Source organism: Artemia sp. Qi Xiang Cuo, chromosome 8, assembly GCF_049724085.1.
Source record: "Artemia sp. Qi Xiang Cuo chromosome 8, ASM4972408v1, whole genome shotgun sequence".
Classification (NCBI taxonomy): Eukaryota; Metazoa; Arthropoda; class Branchiopoda; order Anostraca; family Artemiidae; genus Artemia; species Artemia sp. Qi Xiang Cuo.
The window spans coordinates 40,277,705-40,301,317 of record NC_142801.1 but is presented as its reverse complement, the minus strand read 5'-3'; the positions used below and the strand labels follow the sequence as shown (position 1 = coordinate 40,301,317).

Sequence of the window (23,613 nt, the reverse complement as noted above, 5' to 3'; positions counted from 1 at the left end):
TTAGGCGGAATTGTCACTTGTTAGTAATTTAAAAATAGGAGGCGCTGTACAAGCGAAACTATTTGAATTAATAACCTACTTGTTCACAAAAGGAAAGGGATTTTAACTGTAAAAAAATTAAGTTTCTATGTGATATAATACAGTAATTAGAGTAGTTTAAATGTCAAAAAGTTTTCAAAGTGATTAAAGTGTCTGACTACTGGGTGTCTTTAGATTTTTGGCAGTTCATATTATTGACTTATGAATAAAGTAAACATACCACTCAATGCCTTTTCTTATGCTCTTACCAAATAGGCCTATAACAATCATTTATGTTGGAAATGAATTTTACCCCACCTGTAATATACCAATTCAGGGTATATATTTGTACATTAGGGGGTGGGGGTAAAGTTTATTTCTGATGCAAATGAGAGGTAAAATTCACTTCTGACAGAAATGATTATTATATTTGTATATAGCATAAAAAAAGGCATCAAGTACTATGTTCACTTTATTCATAAGTTAATAATATGAATTTACCAAAAATTTACTGCCAAAAATATGCAAAATTGAAGAGCTAAAGGTGAATTTGGACAAGTAAAAAAAAAAAAAGAATAAAGAAGAAATCAGGTTCTGTGATATTCTACTTATATTCCAAAATGCAGGCAGAATATATGATGTAGCATCAAATAGTTTATGATAATGAACCGCACCTGATTTGAAAAAAGGGAAAACTAAAAAAGTAATGCTAATAATCCAAATCAGGTAAATTTCTAGGTGGCACTATAATTTAGCTAGGATGAAAGTGAAAATACCACTTGATGCCTTTTTTTATGTTCTTTCATAATTCAATAATTGCTTCTGTTGCAAGTTGCATCTTGAGCCCTTAAAGGGCCCCCAAAGGTATTTTATATGAATTAAAAAAGAGCATAGAAAAGCATCAAAGGATGTTTTCACTTTCATCCTTGCTAAATTATATGGTCCACTGTAAATTTACCATGAACTTTACCCCCCCCCCCCCCTAATGTGGAAATATATACCCTGAATTGTTGATGGCATAGTTTCAAATCACAAAATTCAGGGCTATTTTGGTCTATGGCATTTGAAAAACTTGAAATGGTAGGAAAGCAGTTTATATTTGAGTTGCCTAATAAATAAGATTGGAATTCTTATAAATAAGTATTTTTGGAATATATTACTCTTGAACAAGTTATTTATAAACTAGTGATATTTTTTAACCACTTTTCAATAACTTAACTAGCCTAGTGTTTATAACTTCTTTGTGTGGTTTCAAAAATGAAATACCTTTGGGGCCCCTTTAGAGGCTCAAGATGCAATTTGGAACAGAAGTGACTATTGAATTATGAAAGAGCACAAAAACTCCATATGTATAATTGAAGAGCTAAAGGGAAACTGGGACAGGTAAAAAAAATAAATAAAGAAGAAATCAGGTTCTGGGATATTCTACTTTTATTCCAAAATGCATGCAAAATATATGATGTAGCATCAAATAGTTTATGATAATGACCTACACATGATTTGAAAAAAAAGGGAAAACTAAAAAAGTAATGCTAATAATGAAAATGCTGTAAATTTCTAGGTGGCACTATAATTAAGCTAAGAAAAAAGTAAAAGCATCATTTAAAGTTTTTTTTATGCTCTTTCACGACTGATTAATTGATTCTGGTTCTAATTGCATCTTGAGCCCTTAAAGGGGCCCCAAAGGTATTTTATATGAATTATAAAAAAGCATCAAATGGTGTTTTCACTTTCATCCTTACTAAATTATATGGTCCACTGCAAATTTACCATGAACTTCACCCCCGCCCCCCCCTAATATGGAAATATATACCCTGAATTGTGGACAGCATAGTTTCAAATCACAAAATTCAGGGCTGTTTTGGTCTATGGCATTTGAAAAACTTGAAATGGTAGGAAAACAGTTTATATTTGAGTTGCCCTAATAAATGAGGTTTGAATTCTTATAAATAAGTATTTTTGGAATATATTACTCTTGAACAACTTATTTATAAACTAGTGATATGTTTTTAACCACTTTTCAATAACTTAACTTGCCTAGTGTTGATAACTTCTTTGTGTGGTTTCAAAAATGAAATACCTTTGGGGTCCCTTTAAGGACTCAAAATCCAATTTGGAACAGAAGTGATTATTGAATTATGAAAGAGCATAAAAAAAAGCATCAAATGATGTTTTCACTTTCATCCTAGCTAAATTATAGTGCCACCTATAAATTTACCAAAAATCATGCCATTATATTAAAAATTCAGCATATTAAAAAACCCTACTGTTGAGTAAAAAAATATAGAATTTATTTATTTTTTTCCTGTAGAAATTTTGCAGATGGATGCTTATAGGTTTTTTCTTGTTTTTTTCCTAGGGGTTTTCAAATTAAACAAATGGTCATAGAAGATGAGTAGAAGACTTGAATAGAAACTAACAGTTCTAGAGCCTTTTAATTGTGCCCAAATAAATTGTGCTGTGGGAAAGTGACATTCTGTGACACCAAGCTATAATTTTGTCCCATGGCAAATCAAGCTGCTATTGGTCAAATAAACTTTCCCAGGAAGATAATTTTCATCAGTGCTTGGGGGATGCCCTCCTTTTTTGCAATGCTAATCTTAGAAATAAAACAATTCCCCCATACCTTTGGGGGCCCTAGAATAATCATCATCCAGATTAACAGTCAGTCTGCCATTCTCCATGAATTCTTCCATGCCAGAAAGGCAAAGGAATCTCTGGAAAGAGGGCATCTCTGTTGGTTTAAACTGGACATCAGGGCTGTGGGGGCTAATGATTCCTTTGTAGACTTAGACATATTTTATTAAACTTACTCTTTTTAGCGCTAAAAACACTAATACCAAGGGTTTTTACAAATACAACAAAGTTAAATAACAAATACAACAACAAAAAATGAATGAAACCATATTACTTTTCTTAGGATTTGTTGACCATGTCTGTAAAAAAGGGGACAAAGGAATGCTGGTAGCAAGTCGTACAGTATGTCACTGGGTTGAGCCTGTATTGTCTCCGGGTATGCAATGTAATGGGGCTAGCAGGGGCATGATTGTCCTGTGTTTGCTGCTACGAAGCAGGAAATGGCCAAACTGGCAAATAAGTCTCTGATGGCAGTTAAAAAGCAACTTGAGGCCAAGAACCTTAAATGCATTGTCATAAGTAGTGAAGGCCTGACCCAGCAAAATCTTACAAGCCTGTATTTGGATAGCTTTGATATCTTGACACATCCCAGCACTTAACTGTACACTAGGGCCCCACACTGGGCATGTATATTCAATGATGGGTAGAATATAGGTCTTGAAGGCAAGCTTCATGGAATTCACACTGAACCCAAACCGCTTCATGGTAATCAGTGACTGTGGTGCTGCATACCCTTTTTGCACAAGGTCACTTACGTGGTTGTTGAACTTGCAGTCAACAGAGAAAATTACCCCCAGAATTTTCTCACTGCCAACTGTTTTAAACAACGTAGGCGGCTCCTCAAAGTCCGATTTAAGAGGGTTGAAATTGGTAGACATTGGTAGACTAGGATCAAAAAGGATTGGTAGACTAGGATTGGCCTTCTAGTAGGTGTTTGAGTAAGAATGACCGATCATCAACGAATTTATATCTGTCCTTGAAAGTATGCACGATGAAGTTAATCACAGCAAGGAAAATGATTCTGGCTAGTTTAGTGCCCTGAGGGGCACCGCCAGTGATTGGGAGAAAAGCAGAATTTGAATTGTCTTTGCTAAGAGCAAATACGCACTGCTCCTGCTGGGAAAGAAAATTAGCAACTAGACGCAGCAAGTCACTTTTCGTGCCCATTTCACTTAGGTTATTGAGAGTAATAATGTGTTTGATGAGTTTGAAGGCTTTTCTGTAATCAGCAAGGGCCAAGTCTACAAAGCTTTTCCCTTTCTTGAGCCATGATAGAATGTTGTCATACAGATGCACTAAGTACACTGACGTGTTGGAGCCACTGAGGCATCCGTACTAGAAAGGGTCTATATTTGGTTCTATATCACTAATAAGCCGTCTTGCAAAGAAGGTGTCTGTTACCTTGGCAATTCAGAGTCTGCGATATGGGCCTCAAGTCATCGCTTGATCTGGGCGGGAATTTCTTAGGGATCACTTTGATTTAGGATTTATTCCAGGGATTGGAAAATGTGCTGAGTTTTATACAAAGGTTGATTATACTAGCGAGAGGGGTAGCAAGGACGGACCTAAATTCACAAAGGAGACGCACTGGGACTTCTCCAGGATATGAAGAGCTACAGGGTTTGAGCTTCAGTAGTTCTGTGCACAAATGGTTGGGGCTCAACTGACAGTCTTTGTTCACAAGATGCACTAGTGTCAAGTACTGCAGCTAGTTCCTCTTGTGAGAAACTCGGGTAAGTGGTGCAAATACCAGCAAAAGTAAGTGATAATGTGGTTCTTGAGTTTTATCTTCTTTGCAAAATATCTTCTTCAAGCAGCCCTGTCCAAGGCTAAGGATGGGGCCTCATTTGGGTCAGTGTTGCGGCTGAAGAGGCTTTGATTTATAACATCAGCCCATCTTGTGTGCAGCCTCCCTCAAGGACGTTTTCAGACAATTGAGGGATTGAAGTCCAATATGATCCTTGCAGGGGTAGTTGGCAGAGTAAGTTGCTGTACTATCTTAGAGAACAAGCTTCTACTTGGGTGGAGAGGTTTGCTAACTTGAAGGTCCTCAGGATCTCAGTATTGCAGATCTTGTCATACCATTTGAAGCCTTCAACTTGATGCAGGTGTGTAGTTTGGATGGCTTCAACCTTTGTTAGCTGTGTCTAGGTTATTGGCCATGTCTCAGAAGAGTACTGCGTGATTCTTGAGACTGTGGTGTTGTAGATATGGCCTTTTGTAAGGCAACTAATTTGTGGTTTGTGGTAGACTGCTCTCAGGATGCTGAAATTTTGGTGTCAAGTGTGCCATTTGATGATATAATTCGTATTTTTGAATTATATTCATATTATGAATTATAATTCAAATGATATGGGGTGGTATGAATCAACCAGCCTGGGATTGTTTCCTGCCTTGAGAAGTGGGATCACTGTTGCCTTATTCCACTCAGATGGTATTTAAGATTCTATGACTGATCTGTTGAATAACTCTGTCAGTAGCTCTACAAATATATCTGGCAAATTGTTGAACATCAAATTGTGAATTCCATCAGGGCAGTTGTACCAGGCTGAAGCTTTGAATTGGTGTCCTTAACTTCCTGAAAGATGAAATGGGAAAAGGGAACAGTGCCATTTTTGAGACTGAGTTGATGGGGTGTATAGCGTAATGGTGTTCTTCTTTTCTTACCCAAAAAGACCAGGAAGTGTCTCCATAGATCTTGGACAGGAGGGTTGTGGCCAAACTTGTCTTCAATGAGCCTTCTCCATCCCTCCTATGTCTCAGTCTTTAGTGTATTTTTGAATTCTGCTGGGCGTTGCTTAAAAACTATTTTATTCTCAATTGAGGGGTATCTAGAGAAACTATTTTTTGCCTTTTCCTTCTCTAGATAGGCTTCTGGTATTTGCTGTTCTGTCCAGGAGTAGAATTTTGTCTTTTGGGATGAGGTTGTTTGTAACCAACTATTTTCTGTGAGGAAACTGTGTTTGCTGGAGTAATTTTATTAGATAATGATTCAACTGACTCATCACTTGTCTTAATTTCTGTACCCTTTGGGTATAAGTTGTGATTCCAAGAATTCCAAAGTTTGTCTTGGAATTTCCGGAATTTCACTGGCTGGTACCCTGACCTTACTGGGTTAATCTCTAGTGTCAGGGATATAATATCATGGTCAGAATCAAAGTCACAGGGTTTATGGATTTCTGCACTATTTACAATATTGGTTGATGTGAAAGTAAGGTCAATGGTTGAGTACCGTACTTGACTGTCTGTGGGTTCAGACATGTATTTAGGTCTTTGGGGGTGACAAGGGACAACTTTTTTTTGGGTTCTAGGATGTAATTGGTCAAATGGGTTGCAATTGAATCTTCTGGTGATATGGTGTCCCATATTCTGCAGTGTAGATTCAAGTCACTACTAATTATTTTCACAGGGCCACATGTATTCTCAATTAGTTTGAATTGTTTCAGGGAGAATTTGTTTGTCTTTGGGTCATAACAATTTGCAGTGCTAATCTATTTATTGCTGCCACATTGTTTTATGTCAATCATACCAACCTCCATTTCCCCTTGAGGACTGGCCTCATATATTCTAAAAGCTGGGTCATTTTTCACAAGTGACAGTAGGTCACCACCTGTTTTGTGGAGCCCTTTGCCTCTGCAACAATTTGAAGCTGTGTGGCCAAAACCTTGGCAATTGAAACACTGTATTGTCCAGGGATTAACTGCTCAACTGTATACCTTGCACCCCAAACAGAGATTTTCAGAGGGAACTGAACATCCTGATTGAACTCACTACACTGGAATTCCAGTGCCTGACAGTGTCTGCAATGGTTCAGGGGATGGCATTGAAACTTTCAGGTCATGTAGAAGAAGGAAGGGAGAAGGGTCAAGGGAATTTTATGTTTTGTGTGGGGGAAGGGCAAAATATGTATTTTCACTGGGCAACCCAATTGTATTTGTACTATCAGCTGCTCTGGGACTTAGTATCTATTCATGGTTAAATAGGAAGGTAAATCAAAAGACACTATGTGTTTAAAGTTATCAATATAGTATGTATATCTAATATCATGGGAACAACTTATAACATGATGTTTAAACTTCCAGGGAGTTGTTTTTTTTGGAGGGGGCACATCCCTTTTGAATTTTAACTTGATGGAGGGGGCAGAGTAGGACTCATTATGTTTTGTCTCAAATATATCAAAAGTCCTGGCCGTTTCACCACCTGTGGAATTAGAACCTATTTATGGTGAAGTATCTATATTGATCAGAAGATAATAAGTTTACCTGGGTATACGTAATATTATACCTCTAACATTTTAACAACAGCTTGGGAGTTTGAGTTGAAACATAAAGGAGATATTAGGTTGTCAAGTGGACCTTAAGTTTTGACATGGGTGAGGGGGTAGAGGATTTTGGGAACAGCTCTATGAATTGGGTTGAAATTCTCAGGGAGTGTTAGGGCAAGTGGACCTCGAATTTTAACCTGGGCTGAGGGGAAGGGTCTAAAGATTAAGTATCTAAATTGCTAAAAAAAAAAAACAATGCTACAAGTCCCTCTTAGACTAAGATCTATTCATGTTGAAATAGCAATGTACAGTATATTAAAAGAATCCATATCAAACTTTTGCTTTGATGAAGGGATAAGAGTGATGAAACATTTTGTCATGTCTCCTAAATATTTATATAAGCTTTTGGGTCTAGGGAACCCTTGTGCAAAGCAAAAATACTTTCGCCTGAGAATTGGCCCAAAACATTTTCTGATTAGCTAGGACGTGTAATACTGTTGTTTACTTGACTTACTTGACTTTGAATGTTTTCATCATTCCAGACTAAAAGATTCAGGACTAAAAAAAAATAAAAAAAATAGGGTTTTAGATTTTGTCACAGTTTTTAGCTTGAAGAATACATTCATAGGTTTGTTGACCCATTGAATCCATATGCAGACATTTTTTTAAAAGTATTGTTGGCTGCAATAGTTTTTGATGCCAAAAAATGGGCCTGATTTCTTTTTGTCTCTGATAGGCTTGTAACTTATAGGTAGACTGTACCAAGGGGACTTCAAAGAAAATTTTAGATTTTGAAAGAAAAGTGTGATTATATAAATTCTTAGTGCAAAAATTCGAATTTCCCTATGCTGATCTACTTTGAAATTTCAGGCCAGGTTGATACCTCAGTCAAAATTTTAGGACCAGAAGAATTTCAATCAAGACAAAAGGAAACAAACCTGCTTGTATTTTTTTTTAGGTGGTATAGATGTTTATACTGATGAATGAATGTATCCTAAAATGAATAGAAATGAAATAGAATAAGCAAGTCAAACTTAAAATGAACAGAAAATACCACAAACAGGAAAAGGGCTACAGCCTCTTCTAAATATCAGAGTGTCAGTTTTGTATGAAAACCGAATGCATTTTCAACATCTTCACCTAAGCAAATCATTGAAAAATTCAAAATTGTTGAGACTTCCAGGAACTAATATTATTATATGTGAAACAATCAGCCTAATTTCGTTATTTCTTTCTAGTAGCTTTTATTGCTATGTTGGTTGACTTTTCTTCCTTTTTTGTTAATGTTTTGACAAATGATAACCCTACTGTTCAAAATACATATTGTTTACAATAAGACGTAAATAACACTTAAGCTGTTAGAGATTTTGAATTGGAAGGGCAGCACCACTCTTGTTTGTAAGCCTAGATTAGCCTATTGAGATTTTTTTTTTATTGTTTTACTGTTGATACTTCATCAAATAAAAAGTGACTGCAGCCCTACTCCTGTTTATGGTAATTTCTGTTGGTTGTAAGTTGGCTTACTCATTCATTTTAATTTCTATTCTTCTTAGGATTTATTTATGCGTCTATAGCAGTATGTTTAATCTTTATGTCTTATGTGATTATTCGTTTTGGTTTCTGTTCTTTTTGGGTTTTATTTATTCATTGATAGTAATTTTTGTTTGTTTAAATTATGAAATGAATATATTTTAAGTCACAAAAACAGTTGCACCACAGCAGAGTGGTGCTTTCTACTAATTTGTGGTTTAAAACAACAATTTTGGCCCTCAGAGGGCCACAATGCAATCTTATGAAAATTAATGAGATAGGCAATCGTTTGAAAATTATTGAAAAGCAATTTTCTCAGCCTTTCAGTCTCAGAGGCTAAAATGCCATGTATTGGCGCATTTGTTCCTAAAGCTAAATGCAGTCTACATAGACTGAACAGATAATATTGGCAGTTATTTCTAAGCTTCATTTATTCCAGATTGTTCATTTGAGTGTTCATGGAATTTAGTTACAACAGTGTATAGTTGCGGATCATCTATTGCAGAAGAATGCTAGTGGATCTTTCCGTGAGAGTAGGGGGAGTGCCTCAAGCTTTAAAAAGGCATATTGTTTGAACCAATTCGTCTTCCAACTTCCATTGCCCACACATTTAAATATAGAAGGAGAGGGGGGTGTGATTACTACCTAGTCTCCCCTCATTCTGAGGAATATTCTTTGACTGAACCTATAATATGGGTGGTATGCGGTAACATATCCCTTCTTTTACAGCACTATTGTAGGTGTAATATACGGCATTACCCTCGCATACTTACCTGCAAAGAAAGGAGAGGGGTTTGAAGGATCTTGTAAAAATTCAAAGAAGATTCAAATTCAGAGGTTTATTCAAAGAAATCCTCTTTAATACTGTAAAATGATGAACCTGAAATTATTTTCGTTTTCTAGATATTCCGTGAGGTGTTTTAAGACACGGACGTGATTCGGGGATGGTCGCAACATAATTATACCATATGAAACTTGAATTAAAAAACGGTTGGGGGGGGGGGGCGAGGGAAAGTGTCAGCATCCCTCACACTGGAGAGAGCCCTGGATCAAGTTGTTTCTAGTAAAATACTGTAATTAAAATGGGGTTGTCAATAGAAACCGAAACTCTAAAAAGTGAAGTTTGGATTACATTATTTACTTCAACAAAATCTGCTATTTATGCTGGCTCTAAATGTATACAATTTGTCAATTCTACGTTTGCTTATAAAAAGCCATTAGCATATGAAATTTGTTGAATTTTAGAAAAAGGGGCTAAACAAGCCCCAAAAGGGGCGTAATCTTAATGAAAATTATGTAATAAATCCACAAAATCTATGAGAACAATAGAGGCCCAATGGGATGCTGTGTAACACATCCCTAAGCATAAATCTAATTCAAAAGAAAATATACGTTTATTATAGACGGTTTATCCAATAAAACAGAGTGTTGAAAAGTTACGCACCATCTATTAAGGTGTGGATTCTTTTATGGAGACATAACCGGATTTAACCCATAACCTTTCTTCATTAGGAAGAACATATATATGGATAGATATAGGACGAATGATGTAGTATGGAGGCTGAGGTGGAAAACATTCGCTCTTTTACGGATATGGTTCTTAACTTTGAAAAATTACTATCATTTCGAAAAGAAAACATGCTAAATGGGACTTTTTTTTTGAAGCATTGTTCAGCAAAAGGAAATGAAAGTGATGGACGACATTAACACTTAAAACGAACATGAGTTATTCCGTTTATGACGAGGTCCCCTTGCTCTTTACACTACAGTTTGAGTTTTTGACTGCAAGGATTTCAGAATGAATTCTCAAACAAGAGGGCAACTGGAATGAGATAAAAATTATTTATCAGAGGAAGAAATTATTGATGCACATTTGGTTTAATCAATAAAAGTTTCAATTCAAATCTTGCTAAATGCAATCGGATAAGACTTGTCCAATTCACTATATTTCGCTACACTCATAAATCCTTTCAGTAAAGTGTTATAAAATTGTCTGACTGTTTGTGGAAACGAACTGTAAGTAAAGAGCGAACCGTGCTAATAGTAACGAGAATTCTAAAAAAAGGAAAGGCTTTTTCTGGCTATTCCACATAGGTAGAATTCGTTTAAATTTTCTCGGCAAACGTTAAGAGCCTGCAAAAATTTGTTTTATTTTAGATAAAGTGGAGTGGGAATCCCTCAAAATAGTGATTGTTACTTATGAAAATTTATCCAGCAAATTCAAAATATCAGATGAAGGTTTTTCAGAATTCAACTTCCTATGTAAAAAATCTGATTTTTTTTAGAAGGATGGTCATGAGTGCGAGTTTAATTGTTTTTGTTTCTTTTGTCTTTTTCTTGGGGTTGATTCATCGAACCAGTGGTCCTCCCTCCCCCTTTTTTCAGATGCGTGCTCAAAGTTTCGACTCTATCCTTCAAACCATTTCCAAGATTTGCAAGTAATTTGAAAAATCGGGTGTATATAGTTTCTTTTGATTTGCTCGGGTATGTGTATCATTTAGTATACTGTTGGGAAACTCTGAGAGTCTTGGCATAGTGAATGAATGATTCGTAAGAGCTAGCTCAAAATATGACTGATTAGGAAGAAAAATATTCTGGCCCATTCCCGGCTCCCTGACACCCCCTCCCCTCCCTCGTATAGTGCCAACAACGCGTGGGATTTTTTCGTCCCAGAGACTCATAAAAAGTGGGATTTCTTCGCCCCAGAGAAAATTTCAAGCCAAAGTTTCGGACACTCAGGATCAAACTTGCCTCCTTTTCCATTATAAAGCATACATGTAAACAATGGGCAGCTTGCATAATTTATAGTCCTTGCCCGGGGCTCTGGTAGCCAAGTCAACCCTGGGGCATCTTTGTTATTCCTCTCAGCTATTTTGAATAAAATTGCTGTCTCGAAATTTTTATCTTATGTATTTTGAAAGAGGAGGGGAGGTAAGGAGAGCGGGTAGCAAAAAGGTCACAAGAGGGGGGCTTGTCGCCGCTCCAATTAGTTTTGACTCTTAAAAAGGGCACTAAAACTTTTAATTTCCAATCGAATGAGCCCCCTCCGAAGTTTCTACGACCAGCCTCTCATACAAAGTGACCTGGTCATAAAAAAAGGTACATGGAAGCCACATCGCTCATTACTTCGGCAGCGCTACTACTGCTGTGTAGCTGCCTATGATTTCAAACTTGTGGAGTTTATCATGTTTAAAATTACTCATCTAAAGTTAAGAGCCAGAGAAAAATTTGCTTAATTTTAGAAAAAGCGGAAAACACTCCGAATGGGAAGTGTTCCTTACGAAAATGTCACCATCAAGTTCAGAATGTCAGAGAACCCTATTACAAAGATTCTAACTCGATATGTAGAAAAACACGAGATTTTTTTTTCGAAGAAGGGTGGTCGCGGGTGCGTGTTTATTTGGTTTTTATTTATATTTGTGTTTTTTTTTCTGTTTCTCAGGGTTGATCGTTTCGAACCAGTGGTCGTATAATATCTTGAGAAGCTTCTTTCGAATGTAAGTGACAAGTTCTGGTGCCATTATTAAGCGATATAAGAGATTGCAACACAACCAAGTGGTGTTTTGTCATTTTGTTATGTAGAACAATAATTTTGCCCAGAAAGTGGCCGCAATGCTATTGAGTGTAATTCTATGATTACCAATTTATTTAGAATTTCCAAAAAGCTATAATTTCAGCTTTCAAACATGACGAACTGTAAGTAAGAAGAGACTGGTGGTAATTAACGGTTACCAAAACCGTAAAAAGAACTTTTTTACGGTGATCAAAAGAATCTGGTTTTTATGGTTTTTCTAAATATATACAATTAGTGGTACTAAGCCTATATACCCCCCCCCCCCCCGCAAAAAATCTGCCTCCAAAAATTCCTCCTACATGTAAAATCGAGCTGCCAAAGGGAAAGGTTGACAAATAAAAAGAAAGAAGAGAAGGAGGGATTTCCTAATATTCTTCATAATTCCGAAATAAAGGCAGAATATATGGTTGTATAAGCCTTAAATTTTTTTGGTTCTTACTTGGAGTTTGGCTCCATGTTATTGAGATTGAATTTAAAAAGACGACACTTAAGGTAGGCTACTTCAGACGGGAAAACCTTCTGATGTACGTCTAGTGGATGATATTCAATACCTGTTTGTGAATAGGGTTTGATGACTTTTTGAAGACTTTCTTTTCTCAAACTATTGCTTGCTTATTTGAAGTCAGGAGTTCTGTTCATTTTGAATTTGTTTTATTCTGACTTGGAGTTTGAATCCATGTTATTTATATTAAATTTCTAGAAAAGAAATATGCTCCTTGAAGGTACTTCAGAAGGGAAAACCTTCTGATGTATGCCTAGTGGACGAGGCCCAATGCTTGTTTGTGTACAGGGTTTTGTGACTTTTTACAAACTCTCTTTACTTGAACTAATGTTTGCTTATTTGGAATTAATTGAAAAAAAAAAAATTTCTCCACAAAAGAAGTTTTTCAAAGAAAGGTATTTCCCAGATATAAAGTCAAGAGACTTCTCCACAAAAGAAGTTTTTTTTTCAAAGACATAAAGTCAAGTAATATTTGAAGTGTGAAATACCATAAATCACTATCAATAGGTAAATAAATCCCAAAACTAACAGAAATTACAATAAATAACCATGTCAAACTTAAAACTAGCAGAAACTGCCACAAAGAGGAACATATCTAACGCCCCCTGTGCCTTCTAAAGATTAAATAAAAAAAACAAGTTTTTTTTAACTGAAAGTAAGGAGCGACATTAAAACTTAAAACGAACAGAAATTATTCCGTATATGAAAGAGGCTGTCCCCTCCTTAAAGCCTTGCTCTTTACGCTAATTTTTTTCATTGTTTAAAAAAAAATAGAGTTGTGAGAAAGTCAAACTTTAGCGTAAAGAGCGAGGCGTTGAGGGGGGGGGGGGAAGCCTCTTTCATATACGGATTAATTTCTGTTCGTTTTAAGTTTTAATGTCGCTCCTTACTTTCAGTTAAAAAAAACTTGTTTTAGGCTATTTATTTAATTTTTGAACGTTTTTGAAAAAATGCAGGTTTTGATTTTGGCTCATAATACATGAATAATTAAAACAAAATTTGAATATTAATTTTAATTTTATTTGGTTAAATAGCTTTCTTAAAACCTATTTAGTTTTATTTACGAACGTTTTTATTAGTAATAAATATACGTAAATAACGACCTAACTTACTTATTGAATATCTATATTTAAATATTTTTAATACGTATTTTAAGGGGTTCGCCCCCTAGTTAATATATTGCTCTTTAAGCGAAAGTTCGAATTTTGTTCCAATTCGTTAAAAATGACCGCTTAATCACAAATGCCGTTAATTAGAATAAATAGCTCTTATGAAAGTACTAAAAAATCTTTGGCTTAAAGAGCGAGGTATTGACTAGGGGGTGAACCAAATCATATATGTAATATTTTCTGTTCGTTTAAAGTTTTGATGTTGCTACTGTTGCAGTTGAAAAAACTTGTTTTTTTATATTTAATTTCTGATCTTTTTTTAAATAATGCCGGGAAGTCCGGCGTCCCCTTCATATTAATGTCCCTTCCCCCATGAAAACTTCCTTCATGGAAAGATCCTCCCACGTAACCCTCGACCCAACCCTCCCACTACCAGGAAATATCCCCCCTGAAAACGTCTGTATACTTCCCAATAACCAATATTATATGTTAATATTGGGTAAAGTTCATAACTTTCAGCCCTCCCTCCGGGAGCTTCGGGGGATTAAGTCATCCTAAGAGACATACTCATAATATTTTTGAACATGTTGAACAAAATGGCTATCTCAAAATTTTGATCGGGTGACTTTGGGAAAAAAATTAGCATGGGAAGGGGCCTAGTTGCCCTCCATTTTTTTTTGTCACTTAAAAAGGGCACTAGAACTTTTAATTTCCATTCCAATGAGCCCTACCACGATATTCTAGGACAACTGGGTCGATACGATTACCCGTGGTCGATGTGATTACCCATTAAAAATTTATACGATCAATACGATAACCCCTGGGAAAAAAAACAAATAAACACGCATCCGTAATCTTTCTTCTGGCAAAAAATGCAAAATTCCACATTTTTGTAGATAGGAGCTTGAAACCTCTACAGTAGGGTTTTCTGATACGCGGAATATGATGGTGTGATTTTCATTAAGTTTCTATAATTTTTAGGGGGTGTTTCCCCCTTTTTTCGAAAATCCGACAAATTTTCTCAGGCACATAACTTTTGATGGGTAGGACTAAACTTCATGAAACTTATATATTTGAAATCAGCATTAAACTGTGATTCTTTTGGTGTATCTATTCGTATAAAAATATTGTTTTCTAGAGCTTCGGTTTCCATTGAGCCAGGTCGCTCCTTGCTAACAGTTTGTTACCATAAACTTTTTGATCAGAACGCAATTTGTTCTTTACTGAAAACATTTTTTTGTTTCGAGCCGTGTGTTTTTATTTCTCATAACATCAAAAAAGTGTAATAATGAAGCATTGACAGTGTAATGTATTCTGATGTTCACTCCTGAAAGTCTCAACGGTTTTGGATTTATTAAAGTTATAAAAGAGAAAAGGTTTAAATGTATTTTGTTTTCAGTAAAGTGCAAATTACGTTATGGTCTGACACATACATTCATATACATTACAATTACATATATGTACTGTATTTTAATTTAGTTTTACATCCCCATCAATTTTCCCTGACACTTTCGACTTGACTCCATATTCGAGTCCTGAGATGTCCCCTCTATACCATTTAGACAACTTGGATGCGCTTCACTATTTTGATTTAGTTCAGTAGTAGCAGTGCAGTAGAAATTGTAGTAGCAATAGTGTAGTAATATTATCAGCCCGGAAACTTTTAGATTAATACCCTAAGGTATTGCTGGGATATTGCTGATACGCTGTTTTGGCTACCTGCATGTACATAGTGTGCTAGGATTCAGTTCAATATTCCCTGAAAGCCTCACCTTAATACCCTTAGCATCAGTAATAACAGTAGTCGTAGTAGTGGTAGTACTTGCAGCATGCACATATTGTCGTTCGGTCTGTTGAACATCCCCTTGTCACGCCCAGAAAATTTGCTTTTCATAATTTTAATTGCTTTTCTTTAAAACTTAATACCCTAAGCCGTTTCTGAGATATTGCTCATACGCACTTTTAACAGTCTGAATGAACATAATGAGTTTTGGTTTAGTTCCATACATTCTCTGAAACCTTCACCTTAGTACCCTCAGCCTTTTGTGGAGGCTCAGGATTAAACATGTCCCCGTTTTCGGTAAAAAATCATATATGAAAACAGTGGGCAAATTCCATAACTTACACCCCTTGCTCAAAGGGCTGGTGTGAGTCATGTTATCCCCAGAGGCATAGTTATAGGAACTTCGAATTATACTGAACAAAATGGCTAACTCAAAATTTTGATCCGATGTCTTTGAGGGGAGGGCAGCAAAAAGTGGCTGGTTACCGTCCAATCTCTTAAGTCTTAAAAAAGAGCACTTGAAGTTTTAATTTCAAATCGATAGAGTCCCCTCCGAGGTTTCCACGAAAACTCCTTCCGTACGAAGTGGCTTAGTGAAAAAAATGCATTGAGCCCACTTCGCAATTTACTTACGTAGCACTTTTGCGCTGCCTAAGATTAGGAGTTATGTCCATTTTAAGTTTGCTTGGTTCTGACTTGGGAGTTTTACAGAATCGTCCGTGGGGAGGAAAGTTTCCGAGGAGAGTTTCCCAGAGAAAATATTACACGGGACAGGCGGATTTCTGACATGATTTAAAAAAAAAGATCGGAAATTAAATTTTAGAAATCAAGTTATATTCAACTGAAAGTAAAGAGTAACATTAAAACAAACAAAAATTAGTCCGTATATGAGAGGGCTGCCCCTTCCTCATTCCTCGCTCTTTACGGTAAAGTTTGACTTTTTGTTAAGTTGAATTTGAATGATAAGTATTTTTAAAGAACTTGAAGACTATAGCGTGAACAGTGAGGGTTGAGGAAGGGATAGAATCCCTCCATATATAGAATAATTTTTGTTTGTTTTAAGTTTTAATGTTGCTCCTTACTTTCAGTTGAAAAAACTTGTTTTGTTTAATTTTTGAGAAGATTGGCCATGTACTATGGTTTGTTTATTTTTGTGTTTGCTTTTTCCACAAGGCTGATTGTGCCGAATAATTTCTCTTGGTTGTTTGGTGTTAGAAGAAGGGTCATTCGAACGGATATTAAAAGTTTTAGTGGCGTTTTGAGTAACAAAAGAGACCGCGTCACATGAAAGTGGTGTTTTCTGTCATGTTAAAGTGCAAAACCATAATTTCGGCCTGCAGAGAGCCAAAATGCAATCGTGTTAAATTGGAAGATATTCTATCGATATATAATTATTGGAAACGTATATATTCAAATTCCCAGTTTCAGGGGCCAAAGGGGTAGGGGGTAATAGTATCCCTCCAAATTTCCTAGAATTTTTTCTGACTAGGCCTATAATTAGGAAGCTCAGTGGTGAGTGCCTCTTTTTTAACGTAGAACTATTATAGGTGCAACCTAGAAGATTACATTGATATGCTTACCTTTAAAGAAGGGGGAGTGGTTTGCTGGATCCCCTATAAAAAGAAGCATTTGAACAAAGACATTTCCCTGAAAACTGTAAAATTGATGGTCTTAGATTTTTTCTTTTATTGCAGACTAAATTTTTGTTATTGCAGTCCCTCCTTAGGATTTTTTAAGGGATACAGTTTTTCAGGGATGATCATTATTTGGAGGGGGCAATCATTATTATAAGAATATCAAACATGAATTTAAAAACGGGGTTGAAGGAAGGTGTGTCTCTCACATTTAAGAAAGCCCTGGATCCAACAGTTTGCAGCAAAACTCGGTTATTAACTAGCGACCCTTGTTAACAGAAACTGGAACTCTAAATACCAGAATTTATATTACGAAATATGCATCAACAAAATTTATAATTTATGCTAACTATTTATCCTACTTGAAGATTGGCGCCCCTTGAGGAAGTTATAGGGTAGTAAACGACACAGCATTTCTGATTACTGGATATTGCTTGTGGGCTGGGTCTGTTATGGTAGGCATTTTTGGGCTGAAAAACCCCTTCCTAGCTAATTTATCTATTATGGGTTGCCTCCCCATAGTAGCATAATATTTGTTGGCATGAGTATATAATGAGTCGGAGGCAATAAGCTTCAGATGGTCTGTGCAGGACTTCGATTCTTGTTGATATTAAATTAAAAAAAACATTTTTTTTTTAACTGAAAGTAAGGAGCGACATTAAAACTTAAAACGAACAAAAATTATTCCGTATATGAAAGGGACTGTTCCCTCCTCAATACCGCGCTCTTTACGCTAAAGTTTTTTATTGTTTTAAAAAATAAAGTTGTGTGACAGATTCACTAGATTCAAAGTTGTGAGACATATTTACTAGATTTTCGACTATGCTGAACAAAACGGCTATCTCAAAATTTTGATTGGGTGACTTTGGGAAAAAATGAGCGTGGGAGGGGGCCAAGTTGCCCTCCAATTTTTTTGGTCACTTATAATGGGCACTAGAACTTTTAATTTCCGTTCAAATGAGCCCTCTTACGATATTCTAGGACTACTAGATCGATACGATCACCCCTGAAAAAAAAACACACTCATCCGTGATCTTTCTTCTGACAAAATTTACAAAATTCCACATTTTTGCAAATAGGAGCTTGAAACTTCCGCAGTGGGGTTTTCTGATACGCTGAATCCGATGGTGTAATTTTCATTAAAATTTTATGACTTTTTGGGGCTGTTTCTCCCTTTTTTCGAAATTAAGGCAAATTTTCTCAGGCGTGGTAACTTTTGATGGGTAAAACTAAACTTAATGAAACTTACATATTTGAAATCAGCATAAAAATCTGATTCTATTGATGTATCAAAATTCCGGTTTTTAGAGTTTCGGTTACTATTGAGCCGGGTCGCTCCTTACTTACAGTTCGTTACCACGAACTGTTTGAGAAGAGCATTGCCATTTAACTATCGTATCGACATTTTGACTGACGAGTTTAGACTCTTCAAAGTGGACTTATTAGGAGTTTCAGAAACTCATATCCCAGGGGTAGGAAACATGAAATTAGGTGGCATAGAATGGGGTGTATAGACCTGGAGTAGGGCTTATGATGAATGAGGAAACTGGTAAGTCCTGTTTAGGTTGGGAAGGTATTAATAATAGACAGCTAATCGCTCATATTATGACTAAAAAGTGCAGAGTATCAGTCATAGTAGTATATGCCTTTGTAGAACCGACTGACGGAGATATAGAAGTGCCTCAGATGAATTTTACTTACAGTTACAAGAACAAATAAGGAGGGTCCCAGGTATAAATATGGGATTTTTATTTGGAGATTTTAATGCCCAGGTTGGTAGAAATAGGGATGGAGGAGGATTGAGATGGAAGAGGTAGAAATTGGGACGGAGGAGGAGCACACGTTGCTGTTTTGGTTTCAGGTGGCTTAGTGCTGCGATGAGTTGTTAGTAGAAGGAGTAATAAAAGCTGTTAGGTAATGAGAATTTACTTAATTCTAGAAAACTGGGTTAAATACTCCCTAAAAAGGGGTGTGCTGAAAGGGATTATACCATGAAATTCAAAATCTATTAAAACCCAAAAGCTATTATGGACAAAAATGCGAAAAACAGCAATTGTGGCCTGCACAAAGTTGAGATGTTATTCGGCAAAATTTTTGAGAAGTAATGAAGGGGTGTCTATATAGCCTACGTGTCTCAGATACTATACTGGCACGCGACCTAATACTCGTCTCTGAAGACACATGCAGTCCTTATAAAAGGTATGATTCTTGTAGACCACATAATGGCCATTGAGTATCACAAAGTTGCACACTATCTGTTAGGTGATGCCCAGTGGATTTCTGTATGTGGAAGGGTTTGTCTTAAAAAGTTTTTTAGAAGCATTTTCAAACTACTTGTAGATGTACTTCAGGGGAATTGAATGAACATTCAGATGATTACGGATTTGACTTCTGAACTTCTGAACTTTTTGCATATATATATGGAAAAATTCAGGAGTAAGGTGTAGTATAGGTGGTAAGGGGTGAAAAGCTCCTCTCGAATGATGGATATACTTTGAAAATCATACTTTATTTCGAAAAACATGTAACATGAGCTCTTTTTCTCAAAGCGTTGCTATGTAAAAGTTAAACTTTAACTAAAGGATTTGTGGTGTGATTGCCCTCGTCATATTTAGGGTCATCCTGGGTATGCTACTAAAAAACAAAACAAATTGAATTAAAAAAACAGTTTTTTCGAATGAAAGTAAAATGTGGCATTAAACCTTAAATAAACAGAAACAATTCTGTACTTGAGGGGCTGCCCGGCTCCGCAACCTTCCACTCTTTATACCACGGTGTGACTCTTTGCCCATAAGGCCTTAAGAACGGATGCTCAAGCTTAAGAATAAAAAGCGTCAAACTAAAAGAGCTTATTGTTGCGTACATTGTTTGCTTCAAATAATAAAAACCAGTTTAGATTTTAAAGGGCAATCGAGTCAAAATTTTGCAATTAACCGTTAACTGCATTTGTTTCGCTCATAAATCCTTTTACTAAAGCCCTATAAGACTAGCGGAGAGAGAGAGAGAGAGGTATCGAGGAGGTGGGCAGCCCATTGTATAGACAATAATTTCTGTTTGTTTTAAGTTTTAATGTCGCTTTTTACATTCATTTGAAAAAAAACTTGAGTCACTAATTTAGTCTCCAATATAAGGCTTCCTTCTTTTGAAATTTCAGCTCAAAAGGAGACAAAAGTGCTGCCACCACGCATATTGTAAACTCTCCCCTAGTGGATGCTCTTTTTTGATGATCGGAGAAAAGTATTCTCTCTTCCCCTACCGACGTGGAATCGGAAGTTCCCACCCCAATAAAACTTTCCTTGAAAGTTTTTTACTCGACCCCCCTGTCGTGAGACAAAACAAGTTAGACTAGCTAAAAACTACGCACAAAATTTGTTACAATCATAACGGAGCCTGTGTTGTATTGAGGCGAACATAGACTCGCTTGGAGAGAATAGCTTCAGCTCTTTGGTGAAAGGCGTCTCACAATTTTGACGGAGCGGGAGTTTCCAGGCATGGTACATTATTATACAGAGATGATCAAAAACTGATATTTTGATTCTCGATTTTTATTTCTGACTAAACAAATGTAAAAAAAAAAATCCGTAATTAAAATGTCTTCCAGAATCAGTACTATATTTAAAAAAAATTGTTTTTTTATTATCTTCACATCACAAGCCATGTGCTTTGTATGTGATTTTGCTAATAGCGTAATATTATATCCATTTATTTATATTTTTGTATGAACAGCGATTTATTTCATTTTTAGACTTTAATGCCAATTAAACCGTATGGAATGTAACTGTAAAGATGGCAGAAACTATGGCTTATCCGATCATTATTGATATTCAAGTCAGAAGACAGAGGAATAGCGAATTGGTAAAAGGTACTGACTTTGGAAATGTCTATCTTGGTGAGACTCTTGTAGGTATTGTGACAGTGGACAACAAAAGTGAACTTTTTCTTAAAGACGTAGCCCTAAGAGTTGAAGTTCAGACAAATACCCAAAGACTTAGACTGACAACAAATGATACAGGAGTTTTAAAAATTGATGAACTTAAGCCACGTGATCAATTTGTCAACACCATCAACCATGAAATCACTGAAATGGGCCCTCAAATTTTAATTTCTGAAGTTAGTTGCTTGCCACCAAACGGTGAAAAAGCTGATTTTTCTAAGTACATCAAATACTACGTACAGAAGCCACTAGATGTAAAGACAAAATTTTACAGTGCTGAATCTGAGGAAGTGTATCTAGAGGCACAAGTTCAAAATGTTACAGCGGGCTCTATTAAATTTCTGAAAGTAAATTTTGATCCTTCTCCATTATTCTCAGTTAGAGGACTCAATTCCATAGGAGAAGCATCCATATTTGATCCTATAGATGTTGTTCAACCTCAAGGGATACGACAATATCTATTTTGCCTACGGCCAATCAATGAAGGGAAGGCTACCCGAGGAGTGTCTACTGTTGGGAAGCTTGATGTAGAGTGGCTTACTGAATACGGTGATAAAGGTAGACTACAAACTAGTCAGCTACAACGTATGGCTCCTGGTTTTGGAGATTTAAGACTAACTATCGAAGAATTACCAAATCCTGTTAAGCTTCATTCCTTCTTCAAGATCCGGCTCAGAGTAACAAATACTTGTGAAAGACCAATAAGCCTGGTACTTTCTCTTGAAGATTCCAGTCTTGCTTTGCTTTGGCTTGGGATTTCAGAGAGTAGTTTTGAACCATTAGAGCCCGGAAAACACCATGAATTCATTGTGGGAGTTTTGGCAAATCATCCTGGCCTTCAAACAATATCAGGGATAAGGCTGACCGACACATTTTTAAAAAGGAATCACGATTATGATGATATTGGTCAAGTCATGGTTATTGTTTAGTTTATAATAATTGTGAATGTACTGAAAAATCAGTAATATTTGTGTAGCAGTTTACTTATTATCATTATGTGTTTGCTAAATACTGTAATTTTGCCCTTTATTTAATGTTGGAATAGTATTTTATTTGAAGCATTGAACATCAAAATGCGTTCTCGAGTATATTTTGTTTTTTATCTGTTGATGAAAAATACATTGTTCTTTTAAATTATTTCTTCTATTTTTGTTCTTTGTACGGAGTTGCTACTCTGAAACGAATAATATAATAAATTTTAGATGCCTTTTGGTATCAAACTAGACTTTTGTTTTGATTTTTAGATTTTCGTGCAAATGCTTTGTAGCTGTTTTCTGTGGATCTTGGAAGACCAATCATAAGGAGAAACATAGAGAACTGAAAATCAATCAACAAGTAACATCCGATACTAATTAAGTTTATCCCTTACATTCCAAAATTGAAAACAGAACTAAAAGATGAAAAAGAGAATAGAATAACAAAAGATAGCGTTAAAATCAAAATTCAAAGATTGAAGGTTCAAAGAATGTTTTTTATTCTCAATTCTCTTTATATAAAGCATTTTAAGTGTTCTTATTTTTACTGTTTTCTGCTTTCTTTCTGTTGTGATAGCTTCCTATTGATTGTGTAATCGAGTATCTGTTGTTGTTGTTTTGCTATTCTTTTTTTTTGGGGGGGGGGGTGGTTGTCCTCTTCTTCTATTATTTTCGTTTAATGGGTTGAAGGCTGTTTTCAGTATTTACAACATAAAGTAAACTGGTTAAAATGATGACCCCAATAAGATAGTAGGAAATCTTTGCTGCTAGAAAATCAAGCCGGTCTTTAAAAAAAAAAAAGTGCGAATTTTCCCTATCAACCTTTAGTTCAACTTTGATAGTAACTGTGCTCTTCTTTAACTGATAAGTCATTGGGACCCTTCAACATCGTATGTATTCACTGTGGTGTCCTTCATTTTTATGCAGAAACGTAGCCAACAAAGGGGATTTACTTAGAGGTTGCTGCTTGCTTGGTCGAATTGCATTGCCACTTCCACAATTTCCAAATGTATTGGTTTAGACTGTTATAGGACGTCATTTGCTCTCTAAAGAGCTCCACAAACAAATAAAAACTTGAACTCATGTTTTGCTTTAGCTTCATTCAACGAAAGTGATGATCCAACCATCAATAGTGATAATGTTTTCAGCTTCAAATCAGCTTATCACAGAACAGTTTAGCGTCGCATCAATTATAGGCCCCTGAATGTGATTATGAACCGCCTCCATATGGCCAAAGGTACTTTTTAGAACCCATGCTCATAAATATGAAAAGTACTTTCTAAAATGTACTTTTTAGAACCCATACTCATAAATATGACTTTAGTTGTATGATTTTTTTTCGAAATTAAGGTTCTCGTTTTCTCAAACTTGTGACCGTCGTTTTTCAGTTCAGAAAATCCCAGAATACCAATTTTCCAAAAAAATATGGAGTTGTTTTTGAGAAAAAACTTGTGCACACATGCATAAATAAATATACAATCATTTTCCGTTTAAAAAGTACAAAAACATTTATTGAATATAAATTTACATCACCGAATATGAATACATGTTTCTAAGTTTTTGTTGAAGAAACAAAGAGATAAAACTCAATGAAGAAAAGAGACAAAACGAGACTGCGGCCGGTAGCGGGCGCGTCGTTTTTTTTTTTGTCTTT

The 23,613-nt window shown here is 35.8% G+C and overlaps 3 protein-coding genes across 7 annotated transcripts in view; 1 reads left to right on the top strand and 2 right to left on the bottom strand.

The window, feature by feature from the left end:
• LOC148949401 (trafficking protein particle complex subunit 13-like) lies at positions 1-22,210 on the top strand. 5 transcript variants are annotated; one of them, XM_089092956.1, is made up of 2 exons: positions 1-19; positions 20,797-22,210. In XM_089092956.1, the coding sequence occupies exon 2, from the start codon at positions 20,838-20,840 to the stop codon at positions 21,912-21,914; it is 1,077 nt and encodes a 358-aa protein (XP_088949082.1). In that variant the 5' UTR covers positions 1-19; positions 20,797-20,837; the 3' UTR covers positions 21,915-22,210. The 5 variants fall into 5 exon arrangements, with proteins under 5 accessions (XP_088949082.1, XP_088949078.1, XP_088949081.1 ...); XM_089092952.1 differs by lacking the exon at positions 1-19 and adding an exon at positions 1,026-1,098; XM_089092955.1 differs by lacking the exon at positions 1-19 and adding an exon at positions 1,382-1,401.
• LOC148949396 (RNA-binding protein 45-like) overlaps positions 1-23,613 on the bottom strand; it is a 161,472-nt gene that overhangs the window by 5,816 nt on the left and 132,043 nt on the right. The gene's annotated exons all lie outside the window — the stretch shown is intronic.
• Positions 1-23,613, bottom strand: part of LOC148949397 (RNA-binding protein 45-like) — a 223,149-nt gene that overhangs the window by 117,213 nt on the left and 82,323 nt on the right. The window lies entirely within an intron of this gene.